The sequence below is a fragment of the Neomonachus schauinslandi genome, chromosome 5 (genome assembly GCF_002201575.2).
Source record: "Neomonachus schauinslandi chromosome 5, ASM220157v2, whole genome shotgun sequence".
Lineage (NCBI taxonomy): Eukaryota > Metazoa > Chordata > Mammalia > Carnivora > Phocidae > Neomonachus > Neomonachus schauinslandi.
This window is the reverse complement of record NC_058407.1, coordinates 141358960-141375245: the sequence shown is the minus strand read 5'-3', so window position 1 is coordinate 141375245 and position 16286 is coordinate 141358960. Positions and strand designations below refer to the sequence as shown.

At 49.7% G+C, this 16286-nt stretch overlaps 1 protein-coding gene across 1 annotated transcript; it reads right to left on the bottom strand.

The window, feature by feature from the left end:
- Nucleotides 1-72: 72 nt before the first annotated feature.
- On the bottom strand, nucleotides 73-11560 carry ALG1 (ALG1 chitobiosyldiphosphodolichol beta-mannosyltransferase). The gene is made up of 13 exons (XM_021698084.2): nucleotides 11349-11560; nucleotides 10350-10427; nucleotides 10128-10231; nucleotides 8378-8526; nucleotides 6850-6939; nucleotides 6415-6525; nucleotides 5868-5989; nucleotides 5661-5699; nucleotides 5278-5337; nucleotides 4343-4453; nucleotides 2832-2946; nucleotides 1879-1954; nucleotides 73-574 (listed from the first exon to the last, which is right to left on the bottom strand). The coding sequence occupies exons 1-13, from the start codon at nucleotides 11557-11559 to the stop codon at nucleotides 443-445; spliced, it is 1398 nt and encodes a 465-aa protein (XP_021553759.1). The 5' UTR covers nucleotide 11560; the 3' UTR covers nucleotides 73-442.
- Between the last annotated feature and the right edge of the window lie 4726 nt (nucleotides 11561-16286).

The window sequence follows — 16286 nt, the reverse complement described above, 5'->3', positions numbered from 1 at the left end:
CACCCCACCCCCGAGCCTGTACCCACATCCCTCACGAAGCCAAGCCCACTGTACACGTTACAACACAGCAGGCTGCAGGACCTGTCCTCAAGGCAGGAATGAAAATAGTAGGGACACAATGGGGCAGATGCTGGGAAAGGCAGACACGGTAAGACAAAAGCAGGTCAAAGAGATATTGAAGATACCACACGCAAATAACAAGAAAGTAATATAGTGGGGAGAAAGAAACACTCAGGTCAGAAGAGTCTAAGATTCAGAGCCTCCGGGGAGGAAACCAGGCTGAACCAGTTTCCTGGGCCACAAACTGTAGGTCATTAAAAAATATCATTCCACAGCTGTCCTTCCAGCTGCGGTCCACGGGGAGGCACTGTTCTAAAGCGTTTGCCCAGGGCTAAGAGGAACTGGGCCACGCTCAGGAGCGCTCAGTCTTTGGCTCAGGGGGTCACGTGTCCATAACCAACGGCAGCACCATATGCTTCCAGCTCTCATCCCAGTGAAGCTGCTCTGACTCCCGGAGGTTCTTCCGGAATTGGTTTAGTTTGCCAGCAGGATCAGGAAACTTTGAGAAAAGCATCTAGAAGAATAAAGACCAGAACTTACCTCATCACTGCTTCCCACCCCTATCCCAGGTCCCACCCGAAAGCTGTCCCTCCTCCTTCCCAGCAGCCTAGATTCCTGTCCCCCTCCAAATACCGGCAGTCAGGCCAGTGATCTACTGAAACCCTCTGTCGCTGCACTTCAAGAACACTACCAGTGTCTTGGAGCCCAGAGTTCCCGCTCTGGGCCAGCTTCCACAGCAAGCTTGGCTCAAACACATTCTGAACTCGATATGCCGGACCCAGCAAGCCCGTTCCTCACGGGGCAGAGGAGAGCCCTCACGTCCCAGCCACACTCCATCTCCTACTCTGCTCCTACTGGACAGTGCGGCCAGACTGCAGTGTTTTCCATCCATACCATCCACATACCGTACCCTGCAGCAGCCCTTGGCTTCTGCTGCGCTGTTCCGTCCACCAAGAGCACCCACCCTCAGCCTCTGCCCACCACTGTTCAGCCCACATGCTAGGACTAGGCAGTCTGTGTTCTTTCCAGCTTTGCTAAACTACATCATGTGTTTGCAAACTAAGCCCTTGGGCCAAATTCGGCCTCCACCTGTCTTTGCAAGTACAGTTTTATTGGAACACAGCCACATCCCTTCACTCATAGACTGGCCACTTTCATGTTATAGCAGAGTTGAGTACTTTTTTTTTTTTTTTTAAGATCTTATTTATTTGAGAGAGAGAAAGCACAGAGGGAGAGTGAAAGAGAGAAGCAGACTCCCCGTGGAGCAGAGAGCCCGACATGGGGCTCAATCCCAGGACCCTGAGATCATGACCCGAGCCGAAGGCAGATTCTCAACCATCTGAGCCTCCCAGGCGCCCCAGAGTTGAGTACTTCTGACAGAGACTATGGCAAAGCTGAAAACATTTTCTATCTGGGCCTTTCCAGAAAGTTTGCTGTCCCTGGTCTCAACTGCCAAGAATGGTGATGAACACAATCTTTTGTAATAAGTGTAAGTACCCTTTGAAGACTCCCACCCATCCCCTTGCAAGGCTGCTTCACGAAGCTCCCTTCACTCACTCTCCCACAGAACCAGTCACTTGCTCCCTAGACAGTGCACAGGGTCCACCAGCTCTAGCATCATCTGTGTGGTGTAAGCTCCACAAACCCAGAGGACAGTCAGGGCCCACCACACAAACCAAGCCCACAGAGGCCCAGCCTCTGAGACCACTGCTCCCCGCCTCAACTTTCACCCAGACCCAGCACAGGCCCACCCGGCCACAGGAGCAAAGCATCAGGGGGCGGAACTCAGCGCCCCGGCATGGGGACAGACGTGGCTACCTGCAGCTGAGCTGCCAGCTCCTCGGAGTCCTCGAAGACCAGGCCGTTTTCCTCATGTTTCACGAGCTCGTGTAAGCTGCAGAGAGAACCACAGACCTGAGAGCTGCCTGGAGAAACCCCCCAGTGCCCGCCCGGACTCCCACTCCACCCCTCCCACAGTCAGTCTGCTTGCAGTAAGTCTGTTCTTAGATTTGGCATCTGAAAAGAAAAGAAAGGCCTGGAGGGATGGATACACATTAAAAATCCAAACTGATTCTGAAAAGGAGGTGCAATGAGCACACACTTTGACCTTTTCTGCTACATGTTCTTTTCCGTGAGAACGTGCTCAATGGGCTCTCCATTTTTTTCTTAATTGCACAGCAGAAAAACAAGGTAAAAGGCAACCACAAGGGATGGAGACTTGGCACATTAAGGGTGACTTTTCTGGGTCACCAGGTAGTTAATCCCAACGTGCCCAGAGCTCAGGGTCGAACATCCTGTATTTCCCATTCAGAGGCTGGCTCCTGAGCCAGTGGTGGGGCTACTATTTCTAGAACCTCTCCAAACACCCATCTTTGCCAAGAACAGTGGAGAGAGAAGTACACTCATTTAACTGATTCCAATCCAACTATATGAGCCCAGACAAAAGGGACAGAGAAATAAAACCAGGTCAGCTGTGCAGGCAATTCCAGCCACCACTCTATCCATGAGTATGGGTAAGTGGCTGCCTAAGTGGAGTATTTAAGACTCGTATTTTTTATTCAACATCAGCTCTAAGTGGAAGCCCACTCTTTCAATATGGCGCAGCCCACCCTCAGAAACCCCATGGGCCCTACTCCGGAGGACCACCTGGCAATGCTGCACAATTTTCCGGGGGAATTCCTTGAGCAATTCTGACCTCGCTGGCAACCCCCCACCACCCCCACAGCTGATTTGAGAACCTAACTCAGGGAAGATTCGGATTCTGCTCCTACCACCGGAAGTTCACGGCACACACGGGCAGACAGCACCCGAACATGTCCACCACCTTCATGGGCAGGTCCAGGCCGCTGGAGGACTTGTGCAGGCACACACCCAGGTCTGCCGACCCTGCAGGGTCGGGGCGAGGGGGGCGGTCAGAGCGCTGGCCCATGCCCCTTGAACACAAATCCTGAAAGGACTGTGGATCGGGAAGGGAAAGCCCCCAGCCCCACATACAACTGGCTGAGTTGGCCAAGCAGCCTGGAGAAGGGCAGACACACAGAAGAGCTCCCCAACCACCACTCCTGGCCACTCGTCCCTGTTTGAAAACGACCTGCCCGTCACAGATAGTTTTATTCAAACAGACTCCCTTTGTCTACTTAACCACATTATATTTTAAAAGAACCTGTAGCGGCTATTGCTTCAGGGGTTCAGAGTTTCTGCATTTTAGAAATAGACAGTGGTTACGATTGTACAACACTGTGCGTGTAATTAATGCTACTGAGTTGTATGTATACTTAAAATTGGAAAAATAGGGGCGCCTGGGTGGCTCAGTCGTTAAGCATCTGCCTTCGGCTCAGGTCATGATCCCAGGGTCCTGGGATCGAGCCTCACATCGGGCTCCCTGCTAAGCGGGGAGCCTGCTTCTCTCTCTCCCACTCCCCTTGCTTGTGTTCCCTCTCTCGCTCCGTCTCTCTCTGTCAAATAAACAAATACAATCTTTAAAAAAATAAATAAATAAAAATAAAAATGGAAAAATAGTTAAAATAGCAAATTTGTACTGTAATGGTGTTTTACCATAATAATTAGGGGGAAAAACCCATAGCAGACCCAAGAGAAAAACAGCTGTCACTGTGAAAATAAAGCCAAATAAACAACTTCGCATAAATACTGGCTGGAAATTCCTGCCAACCCAAGGCTTTCCACTCGAGACTGCTCACTGGAGGATGAGGCCTTAGAGATTCGCCAGCACGCCCCTCCAGAGAGAGGAAGATGGAGGAAGATGGAGAGATCTAGAGGAGTCGATGCTGTTTAACACTTTATTTCTGTACCTCCCAAGCCACTGTCCTGCCAGACTTGGGGAACAGGGAACCCCAACCCAAAGCCAGGCCCAGCCCTTCTACCCAGATGGAAGAGTAGGACTGAATGGAGGGCTCACAGGCTGAGAGGACAGAACCCTGATACACAGGTCTGGGGCCCGGCAGGCGGGAGAAGCCGGCACATCAGGAAGCAGCCTGGTCTCCTGGAGTTCAGCCAAGAGCTCCTCTGACAGGTTCCTGGCAGGTGGCATCTCCTGGCCCCACACAGTCCCAAAGCAGGGCCCAATCCAGCCTGAGGCCTGTGTGTGTTTGGCCCTGGAGCTAAGAATGGCTTTTAATTTGTAAAGGATTATAAAAACAAAGACTACGCAATAGAAGCAGATAAAACATTTACTATCTGGCCCTTTTCAGAAAAACTCTGTCCCTGCCCTATCCTAGAATATTCCCTTTTAAACCCCAGCTCTCTCCCTGCTGGATGCCCTTACCTAGAAGCAGAGGGTAGTCCTCAGCCTCCAGCCACGGAGTACAGACCTGGATGTGCTGGAAACACTTCTGGCTGATGAGGCCGCTGTAATACTCTTTCAGAGGCCCTTTGCCTTGCAGAGAAAATCTGAGTCACTGCACTGGGCCCATCTCTGGCTCCATCCCACAGCCTCAAGCCTCAGAACCCTGCACAGGTGTGAGCAGAAGGCCCACACTCTGCAGCTGTGATCTGGTCCCCATCTGGCCCCTTGCAGAACCCCAGGGGAATGCACCCTGACCGCTGAGGCCATGGCCCTTCTCTCCCCCCCACCCCCCGCCCCCAGCAACCTGCATCCAGAGGGCCTCAGGCTGGGAAGGTGGCCAGCATAAACTCTGGGCAGGCACCAGAGTGCCAACTGGATACAACTTCTCAGCCAGACTGGCCTGTGTCTTGCCTGATGCCCCAGGTGGCATGCTGTGTACAGTGGGCTCCTAGCTGCCCCTGGGAGCTCTGGCCAGGAGGAGGGGAGTATACAGGGTGGGGCAGCTCGCCTGGGGCTCTAACCACAGCTCTCTGCTTCTCTCTCTCTGCACTGGGCTACTCTGGAAGCAATTTTATGTTGAGCTCTTTAGTTTAAAGTGGGCTCTTTCATTTAAAAAAAAAAAAGGATGCCTGGAAACCACTGCACACATGTACAAACTCAGTATCTGTGAGGCCATGCTATCCAAGATTCAACTAGAAGCCACACCCTGCTATCAGGCCCCTCTGAGCCTCAGTTTCCTCCTCTGTCAAGCCGTGCAGAAAACCCTACATCAGAGAGCTGTGGTCAGGATTGACAAGACAACCAACATCACATGCCTGGTGTGGGGAAGGCACACAATACAGGCAGATGCCTTCTGCACCCCGCCCCCAACTGCCCCCATTTTATATGGGAACATGGAAGATCCCTGGCAATACCTGTTATCACACAGACCAGAGAAGGAAGGCTCTCTCCATCTAGGATCAGCTGTTCAAACTCTATGTTTAAAAAAATTAAATGATAACCAGAATTATTATCTAATCAGGTGAGTGGGGGTTGGGGGACGGGATGGTGGCAGGGAGGGAGCCTCTCCCATCCACAAGATCACTCTCCCAGAGGTGGCATTTCAGATCTAGGGCCTGGTCACTCAGTGACCCAATGGGGATGCAGAGCCGCCACCTCCACCACCCATGTCCTTAGGCTGACCCACTCAGTGGCCCTGGGGGCAGGAACATGCTGCAGAGGACACCACGCAAGGCCAGCTGAGCACCTCACAGCTCAACAGCCCCTGACAAGTTGCTGATCACAGCCACACACCTACTTTCTAATGCTGCCAGCAAGATGGAGAAGTCTTCATCCTCTGTAAGAAAAGAGACCTAAATGTCATTGGCTGGTTTCTAGATGCCTCCCCTCCCAGCTCAAGACCCTCCCCTTTCTCATCTGGGCCCAAGTGTCGTCAAATACACATGGGGCGCAGGCTCAGCCAGGTGCTCACACAAGCCCCAAGCGCCCAGAAGTGTCCTGAGACCTGTCCAGCTGGTGCTGCTGACCAACAGGGCTGGCCGCCCACGAAGATGCGTCACCACCCCGCTCTGAGCATCCTGCTCTGTGAAGGCTGACCTCTCTGGTGCTGGGTCCAGGGGTTCTGAGCTGAAGGAACAGAAACAGAGCCCATGAGATGCCACAGAGCAAGGCCTCGGGCCCCAGGATGGCCATCTCCTGCCAGAGTGAGGAGTGAGGCCTGCAGGCTCCCAAAGGTCGGGCCAAGTCAGAACCACCATCCAACACTCAGCTCTGCTGTTGCCGTACAAAAGCAGCCATGGACCATGCACAAACGGATGAGCGTGCTGCAGTACCACAGAACTTCATTTACCAAAACAGGTGGCAGGCCTGTGGTCATGGTTCGCCAACCCCTGGACTAGAGGATTCCCAGGTCTGCAGCCAGAAGATGAGAGAGGCCACGACAGCAGTGAGGAGCCAGGGGAGAGACAGAACAGCTGCGAGGATATGGGGGAGAGGCAGGAGCACAGGAAGCACAAGAGAAGGCAGATAAAGGCTGAAGATGGGAGACCTACCGGGCCTTAAATGCAGAGTAGGTGCGGCCCAGCTTCATGAACAGCTGGTGTTGCAGGTCCAAGGGTGTCTCTTTAAAGAAAGATGCTGGCTTGTCATAGACGGTCACGGCTCTGCAATGAGATCACAGGGGGCTCTAGAGAGAGCCAGAGAAAGACCTGAGGAATACAAGATTCAGGGGGATCCAAAAAATAAGGGCATTCGGAGGATCCAAGTCTCAGACAAGGACAATAAGAAGCTTCAGAATTACTTGGGGAAGCACAGAGACATGTTCTAAGTCCAAAACCACATGGGCTACTGGTCTCCTCCTCCCTTGGCTTCCCAGGTAACCATCTCCCAGACCCCTGGGCATTTCTGGACGCCTCGCCAACATGACACAGCAGTGACCGCAGCTGGGACCAACCATACTGGGACCCCTCGCCTCCCCAGGCCCCTACTTGATGCCCCAGTTCTCTGCCAGATCTTCCCGCATCGAGTTGGTCACACACAAGTTCAGGTGGGACAGGCGCCCGCAGAGTTTCTCGTACCTGAAAAGACATATCACCATTCAGCCAGGAGCCCCGGGCCCCAACACTACACTGCCACCACCCCACACGACTTGACACCTTCTGATACAGAAGAGCACAGAGCTGGGGTCTCCCAAATCGAGTTGCTGGTGAGGGACCTTCCCAGAGTCTGCACTTAGTTCCATCTGTACTACTACTTCCTTTACACCTTTCTTTAAGTCATATCGCTTTTCAGCATAAATACAGTTAGAAACCTTAACTCTACAAAAGGGAAAATCCAGGCTCTCTTGCCACCAAGAGAAGAAATATAATAAAGGCCTCTTTATTGTATCTTAGCCACACTGTGCTCTTGCTGCAAAGGCTGTGGGGCTGAGGCTTGTGGGTTACCAAGGAATGATTTTAAAAACATTAAAGAGGTGTTAGCAATAGATTCGCTCCCAACGGAGACCTGAGCCCTGATCCCAGGGCAGAAGTGAAAGAGGACGAGAAAGGGGAAGGAGCACTCAAGGCTGCGGAATGCCACTGGTGTGAGTGGTACAGGTACACAGCCTGCTCCTCACTCAGGATGCAGAGAAAGCATGAGAGCTGGACAGCTGGGGACTGAATTGTGGTCCTCACGTTTATCAGCTGTGTGGCAAGCAGCAAAATGGCGCTCGACCTCGGTTTCCTGGCTTGGAGAAGGAGAGTGACCACGGGACATCCTCACCAGGGGCAGCGTAAACTGAATGCGATAAAGGGCCTGGCCTGGCATGCAGCAAGTACTCAGTGATCGCTTGCTGCTGCTGCCACAGCTATTAGAACCCTCAGTGAATGACCCATCGGGGGAAGGCGGCAGATGGTGCCCGCTCGGGCTCAGAACACGACTCTTCCTGCTCCGCGTCCAACCTGCTCCCACAGGCCCTTCTTCCCTCTCCCTGTCTCACTGGTTGCAGCAGCCTGTGGCCTGTGTCCCCATCCTCCAACAGCACCCCTGGTTTTTATTTGGGGATCTGGTCTGGGTGCACCTGGGACCCCAGGTCTGACAGTGGAACACTTCCCCTAAGACTGAGACATAGGGGTACAGTGGATGTCAGAGCCTGGCAGATGAGCACGAGCCAATGAGAGAGGCTCCCTTTCTCGCACTGAGCCTGTCAGGGTGGGGATGAGCACTAGGGGAGCTCCGCAGCACAAGCAACACCTCCAGGACAGAGTGCGGAAAGAGAAATGAGAGTGGGTCCTGACGACACCTTTTTGAGCTCAAAGTCAGCCATGTCTCTGGACTTTGCAGTTTCAGGGACCAACAAACGTCTTCCTTGCCTTAGGCCTGTTTCTATCACTTGTAACCAGAGTCAGCCTAATTCCCCAGCCTTGCCCTTACCCCACTGAACACACGGGGGACCAGCTTCACCAGGCCTCTGCACTGGCCCTTCTTCCTACCCAGCTCAGGGATGGTGTGTGCACCCTCTTCCCAGACACTCACCACTTGGCCAGCACGACAAGGCAGTGGCTGGGGCCATGCACTAGACCCATAATGGAGTAGCCATAGTTGTGCCAGTCGATGACGAGCTTGCTCCCACAGAGGCAGCCCACAAGCCAGCAGACAGCAATGGCAGGCAGGCCCGGGGGGTTCTGGGAAAGAGATACTTGAATGAAGAGAAGGAAACCCAGACCACGGTCAACAATAAACTGAGTGAAAACAGTTGCAACATACATGGCAAAGAGTCAATTATCTTTACAAAGCTCTTGGTAATTAATAAGCAGAAGAAAGACCCTCTTCCTCACCAAAAAAGGTATAAAAACTCATAAAGGAAATAAAATTGGCCAACCTGAAAAGTCCAAGACCACCAATAATCAAGGAGATAAAAAATGGCCAAAGAGGTACATTTTTCACCTATCAGAATGCGAACTCTAAAACACCTAACAATAGCTAGTGGTGGTAAGGACGTGGGAGAAGAGGCATCCCCACTGGGTGGGGGATAAATTGGCCCAACCTTATTCTAGGACTATCCAGTAACACACCACAACATTTTAAAAATGCTTGAACTCTGGAGCACCTGACTAGTGAAGTCAATAGAGCATGTGAATCTTTTTTTTTTTTTTTTAAGATTTTATTATTTATCTGAGAGACAGAGAGAGAGCATGCGCACAAGTGGGAGGGAGGGGCAGGAGAGGGACAAGCAGACCCCCCACTGAGCAGGGAGCCCAACACGGGGCTCAATCCCAGGACCCCAATATCATGACCTGAGCAAAAGTCAGATGCTTAACTGACTGAGCCACCCAGGCGCCCCAGAGCATATGACTCTTAATCTCACGGTCCTGAGTTCAAGCCCCATGTTGGCCATGAAGCCTACTTAAAAAAAAAAAAAGAGTTTAAAAAGTGCATGAACTCTGATCAAACACAGAAATTTACCCCACGAAGAAACTGCAAAAAACATATGTTCACTGATGCTCTTTACTGTGCTATTTGTAAAAGTAAAAAATCTGGAAGTATCTGAACGTCTGTTAAAATGAAATGAAATAAATACATTAGAGTATATCAAATATTGTAATACAGTACAGCTAATTAAGAGAAGATGTTTTTATATGTTAAAAAGCAGCAAATGGGAGAGTCTGAGAGCCTAATTCCAGAACCAGACTGACTACCTGGTGCAAATCCTAACTCCAGTATTTCCTAGCTATGTGACGATGGGCTATTTACAGAATCTCTCTGGGTCTAGGTTCTTCATCTCTAAAATGTAGGTAATACAAGAACCTACTTCTTACCTTGCGAGGAATTGGATGAATTAATACAGACATTTAGATAAGTAATAAGTACAGCATAAGACTCTCTTTAATGACATAGAAAAACAGAATGAATGAGTACCATAAATACAAGGCATATACCATAAGCTCCTACTCATGTTTTCATAAGTCTATACACACACAAATATGCAATTTATTCACCAATTTGCACATTTTATTTTTTTTCAAGGATTTTATTTATTTATCTGACACAGAAGCACAAGCGGGGGAGTGGCAGGCAGAGGGAGAGGGAGAAGCAGGCTCCCTGCCAATCAGGGAGCCCCATGTGGGGCTCGATCCCAGGACCCTGAGATCATGACACAAGCTGAAGGCAGACGTTCAACCGACTGAGCCACCCAGGCGCCCCACAATTTGCACATTTTAAAAGGCTGGGAAGTAAAGGAAACTTAACAGTGGTTCTCATAGAATAACACAAGGCTGATGTTTACCTGGAGAAAGATGTAGGCTGCTGGCTCCCTGCATATCAACTTCCACAGCAAGTGCACGGACTGAAATACAACTTTGACTCCATATTGGAAAATGTAGGGCCCAACTACAAGTCAAAAAACAGCTGTTACTCCCAAAGGAATTCTTGGCAATGTGTAAATCCCCACCGCACCCGCCCAACACACACACAGATTCAAAGGAATCTGGAGTTCACTGCATCCTACCTGGAAGTTTCTGAAGTTCTGTCAAACTCACAATCTGAATTCTGTTGTTCTGCAAGAGCTCATCATAGGGTCTGGAGTCTGAAAAGAATGTCTCCTTTAATGCAGTGGACAGGGAAATATCAAGTCAGATGATCCACCAGCTCGGGCTGAATAGTGCAGAATGTTTTGGAAAATAAGACTTTTCTCTCTGTTCCTCCATAGCCAGAACAGAGCATGAGGACACTTCTTATCCAGATTCTCTCCACAGAGGGAGGGCCTGAATCTTATCTACCTTTATTTACTTAACACAATGTCTGGCACACAGTAGGCACTCCAGATAATTTAGACTCCCCGATTGGTGGAATTATCCCACCATAGGCAGACCCCTAGGAAGTTCCACTCCACTCTATCCTCTGATGACACGTTCTAAACAGGGGCCAAAGGCAACCGGTGCTACTCCCTCCTTTTCCCTGATACACGGTTGAGGTACCCTCTAAAGATGTCATCCTGGAGGAAGATGAAGGAGCAGACACCCCTGCTTCTGCACACTGAGAGTAAAAGCCCGACACGCAGCACAAATGAAACATCTGCCTGCAGACTTCTGCACTGAGGGTGTGGAATGGAGAGGAGACAAGTCCTCTGAGACACAGCCCGACAAAGGTAGCCACAGGAAGTATGGTCATCGTCACTTGCCCTGGAGTCACACACACCTGGGTTCCACTCCGTCTTTCCATTCACTAGGAGGATTATGTGAGACTATGAAATGAGTTCACTTAATTTAGCACAGTCCTGACATATGGCAGGCACTCCATTAACTCTGGCTGTTCCTAGAGACCCATCCACCAAAGGCTGGGCAGAAACCTGGCCGTCTGGGCCACTACCGAGGGCGTCCAATCTCAGAGAGCTGCCAGAGGTAGGAGGGAGGAAAGGGACGTCCCCGCCCCAGCTCCCCTGGGCTGGTCAAAGCCGCGGGTTAAAGGCTGAGAGCGCAGCCTCCCTCCCAGTCCCCCGGGCACTTACTGCAGAAGCCCAGAAGGGTCACAGAGAAGCCGCTCTTGACAAACGACAGCGCGTGGTACTGCATGCGGGGGCTGCGGCCCACGTCCCCCAACACCACGATGATCACGTGCCACTTCCCGCGCCCCTGCCGCCAGCGCTTCCACGAGACCAGCAGCAGCAGCAGCAGCAGCGATGCACCCACCGCCAGCAGGGCCACGCAGGAGACCGCCATCTTGGCGGGCCGACCGCAGTCACGTGACCGCCCTCCCCGGGCCGACTACGCCTTGCGCAGCCGCACACACAGCCTCGGAGGAGGTGGGCGGACAGAAGGGAAGTGGGGAAGTGGTTCCCTACGTGGCGGCCCATGGAACTCCGGAGGAGCCCTTTCGGGCCAAAAATTAGTGATATTAAGGTAAAGTTTTTACCATGTGAAGTTCTAGGAACAATTTTTCTCAAAATTCTAAGATAATTTCAAAATACAGTGAAACAGTTTGTATGAATCTCATAAGCATAATGTTGAGAAAAGAGGCCAAATGCCAGAGTACATACTGGCTGGAGTTAATTTATATAAATGGAACTACCCTTTGGAGGCGCCTGGATGGCTTAGTCCAGTCGCTTAAGTGTGTCTTGATTTCAGCTCAGATCATGATCTCAGGGTCGGGAGATGGAGCCTTGGAGGGGGCTCCACGCTCAGCCGGGCGTCAGCTTGAGATCCTCTCTCTCCCTCTCCCTTTGCCTGTCTCCCCACTTGTGCGTGCATTCTCTCTAATAAATAAATCTTAAAAAAACAAAAAACTCCCTTTTGCTGTTAGAAGTCAGGAGAGTGACCTGCCTTGGAGGAGGGGGTGTGAGTGGGAGGGGGCCAATACGGAGCTGGTGGAATAGGGCTCGTCATGTTGTCTTTCTGGATCTGGGTGCTGGTGAGGTGGGTGTGGTCCTTTTGAGAAAATTCATTAAGCAGCAAACTTGTTCATTTTTCAGGACCTATGTTGTACTTGAATAAAATGTTTATAAAGAGAAAGGGAAAAGGACAAAGAAGGGACGATGGACTCTGAAAAACAAACTGAGGGTTCTAGGGGCGCCTGGGTGGCTCAGTCGTTAAGCGTCTGCCTTCGGCTCGGGTCATGATCCCAGGGTCCTGGGATCGAGCCCCGCATCGGGCTCCCTGCTCCGCGGGAAGCCTGCTTCTCCCTCTCCTATTCCCCCTGCTTGTGTTCCCTCTCTCGCTGTGTCTCTCTCTGTCAAATAAATAAATAAAATCTTTAAAAAAAAAAAAAAAAACTGAGGGTTCTAGAGGGGAGGGGGTAGGAGGATGGGTTAGCCTGATGATGGGTATTAAAGAGGGCACGTTCTGCATGGAGCACTGGGTGTTATGCACACACAATGAATCATGGAACACTACATCAAAAACTAATGATGTAATGTATGGTGATTAACATAACAAAAAACTTTAAAAAAAAAAGATTTCAAGTATATGTGGTTAAGAAGGAAAATTTTTCCCACTGACCTTCTCATTTTACCTCCTAAAGTAGTCACACTCAAGAGTTTAGTGTGTGTCCATGGGAGAGCCTTTTAACTTTGAAAGGGGTCTTCTTGCTGGGAAACATTGAGAGCATTTGGTGAAGCCACCCTCACTGCCCTCAAGCTGCTTCACTCACTCATGCACTGGACAAAGAAACAAAACAGCACCTCCTCCTTTGATAAGAGCCTAGACAGGGCAGCACCTTGCAGATGTGGTTCCCATGTCCCTAGAGCCCAGCTCAAGACTTGGCATGTGTGTCTCATTTGCTTCTCACAATAGCCTTGTGAGTCCTTTTTTTTTTTACCAATAAGAACATTGAAGATCACACCATTAGTATGTGACAGAGGCAGGGCTTGAAAATTTAGCTAAAGAGGGTAAGGAAAGATGAGTAAATGTGGGAGGGATAGGCAGACAGATGAGGGCAGCCTCTTTAGTCCCTCAGTTGCAGGTGCAAGGGCTGGGGGCTGAAGTACACACCCTGCCCAGTCTGTCCACGCTCTTTTTGGTGGGATGCAGCTGGGATCTGGAGACCTCAGCCTTGTGGGTTTCATGATCTTGAGCAAGTCATTCTCCATCAGTTGACTTTCCTGACCTGTAATTAAAGGAGGGGACTTCCCATCTCAGACAGCCCCTCCTGCTCTGATGATCTAAGAGGACAAGGACCAGGTGCCATGGTTATGACAAACCAAGAGTAAATGCTGTGCTCTAGAAGATGAAACCCTGGTTGGCAAAGGAGTCGGGATTGCTTCTCTAGGGAGAAAGGAGCAAGATGCATCAACAGCCAGAGGTGCTGCCTGCCCATTTGACATACATCACATGTGAAATTCAGTCCTTCCAAAGGTCAGGAGGATATTGTTTCCCCTTCCAGAGACCAGAGGTTGAACCCTAGCAGGATCACCTGATGGTTAAGATGTGGACTCAGGCGTTTGAATTCCTGCATCACCTCATACTAGCTGTGAGACACTAGGTCACAAGAAGTCATTTACCCTGTCCCCTAGAGCCTCAGATTTTAAGTTATAAAAGGGGATAAGAATAGGACCCACTTGCATGCCTGGGCAGCTCAGTCGGTTAAGCATCTGCCTTCGGCTCAGGTCATGATCTGAGAATCCTGGGATCGAGCCCCACGTTGGGCTCCCTGCTCAGTGGGGAGTCTGCTTCTTCCTCTCCCTCTCCCTTTGTGCTCGCTCTCTTTCTCTCAGGTAAATAAATAAAATCTTTTGTTTTGTTTTAAAGATTTTATTTATTTATTTGACAGAGAGATACACAGCAAGAGAGGGAACACAAGCAGGGGGAGTGGAAGAGAGAGAAGCAGGCTTCCTGAGGAGCAGGGAGCCTGATGCGGGGCTCAATCCCAGGACCCTGGGACCATGACCTGAGCCGAAGGCAGACGCTTAACCATCTGAGCCACCCAAGCACCCCTAAATAAATAAAATCTTAAAAAAAAAAAGAATAGGACCCACTTCAGAGGCTGTTGTAAGGATTAACTGAAGTGATGATAGTGACAAACTTCACCTGGAACATTCATTCTCAATGACGCACCCAAGGGAATAAAAAATGGTTGTTGGGGAGGGAAAGAAACTTAACTCTATGTATAAGGCACAGATATAGATAGAGTACACAAAGATGTAGTATAACTGCAGTATTAAAATGTCAGGGGGTGACCACACAAAAACATGAGGAACCCTCATACATCACTGGTAAGAATGTCAGATGATGCAGCCCCTGTGGAAAATATTTTGGTGGTTCCTCAGTAAGTCAAACATAGAGTCATCACAGGATCCAGCAACTGCATCCTAGGTATATCCCCAAGAAAACTGAAGACAGGTGTTGAAACAAAAACTTATAAACAAATGTTTATTGTAGCATTAATCACAATAGCGGAAAGATGGAAACAACTCATATGTCCATCAACTGATGAATGAATAGGACATAATGTGATCTAGCCATACAATGGGATGTTATTCAGCCATAAAAAGGAATGAAGTCCTGATTCATGCTACAACATGGATGAACCTGGAAAACATTATGCTGAATGAAGGCAGTCAGACACAAAAGGTCACATGTTAAATAATTCCCCGTTTCTATGAAATGTCCAGAATGGGCAAATCCATAGAAATTGAAGGTAGATTTGTGGTTGCCAGGGGCTGGGCAGTTTGAGGAGGCAGGGGTGGGAGTGGAGAGTGACTGCTAATGGGGATGGGTTTCTTTTGGGGGGAACGAAAATGTTTCAGAATCAGACTGTGGTGGTGGTTGAGCAACCTTGTGAATCTACTTTAAAAGACATTGCTGAATTGTACACTTTAAAAGGGCGAATTTTATGGTATGTGAATTATATCTCAATAAAGCTGTCATTTTTAAATGTTCAGGAAAAAAATGTATAAAAAGGCTGATGGGGGTGGGGGAGGGAGGGACAAGAATGAAATTAAATGGTTGACCTACAGCGTGCCCACAAGGAGTCAAGATGCATATTTTAGTGGCGGTATTTTTATAATTTTTTTTACAGATCTGTAATCTGTTAACTGAAGCCCTTGGGGCCAGATATGTTTCTGCATTCAGAACTTTAGATTTTAGAAAGGCAATGTGGTGCATGTACATGTAACCATCCAGCAAGGTTCAGGACAGCACCCAGTAAACCAACATTAAAATTTCTGCAGGGGGTGCACCTGGGTGGCCCAGTTGGTGAAACATCCAACTCTTGGTTTTGGCTCAGGTCGTGATCTCGGGGTCATGGGATCGAGCCCCATGTGGGGCTCCCCACTCAGTGGGGAGTCTGCTTCCCTCTCTCTCTCTCTCTCTCTCTCTCCTCCTCCTCTCCCTCTCCCTCTGCCCCCCCCGCCGCTTGAGCTCTCTAAAATAAATGCATAAATGTTTAAAAAAAAAATTGCTGCAGAGAAAAAGATATGCTTTCACACTGAATGAGCCAAAGAAGGGCTCTAAGTCTTCACTGTCCAATACAGCAGCCGCATGTGATTGTCGGGCTCTTGAAATGAGGCTAGCCTGTGTTGAAATGTGCCTCAAGTGTAAAATTCCAGATTTCAAAGACTTCATTTGAGAAAACTGATATTAAAAAAAAAAATGTTACAGGGGCGCCTGGGTGGCTCAGTCAGTTAAGCGACTGCCTTCAGGTCAGGTCATGATCCTGGAGTCCCGGGATCGGGTCCCACATGGGGCTCCCTGCTTGGCGGGGAGTCTGCTTCTCCCTCTGACCCTCGCCCTTCCTATGCTCTCTCTCTCTCTCTCTCTCAAATAAATAAAAAATCTTAAAAATATATAAAATAAAAAAATGTTACAAAGTTACTCATTTGATATTGATTACAAGTTGCAATGATGTTTTGGATCCACTGGTTCAAATAAAATAGATCATTAAAATTCATTTCACCTAGGGCACTGGGTGGCTCAGTCAGTGAAGTGTCTGACTCTTGATTTCAGCTCAGGTC

Coding starts and splice junctions, on each gene's coding strand:
- ALG1 (XM_021698084.2), bottom strand. CDS start 11,559: ATGGCGGTCTCCTGCGTGGCCCTGCTGGCGGTGGGTGCATCGCTGCTG. Junction 6,940..8,377: donor CTTGTCGTGCTGGCCAAGTG/GTGAGTGTCTGG, acceptor ATGTCTTTTCAG/GTACGAGAAACTCTGCGGGC. Junction 1,955..2,831: donor TGTGCCGTGAACTTCCGGTG/GTAGGAGCAGAA, acceptor TTCTCTCTGCAG/CTTACACGAGCTCGTGAAAC.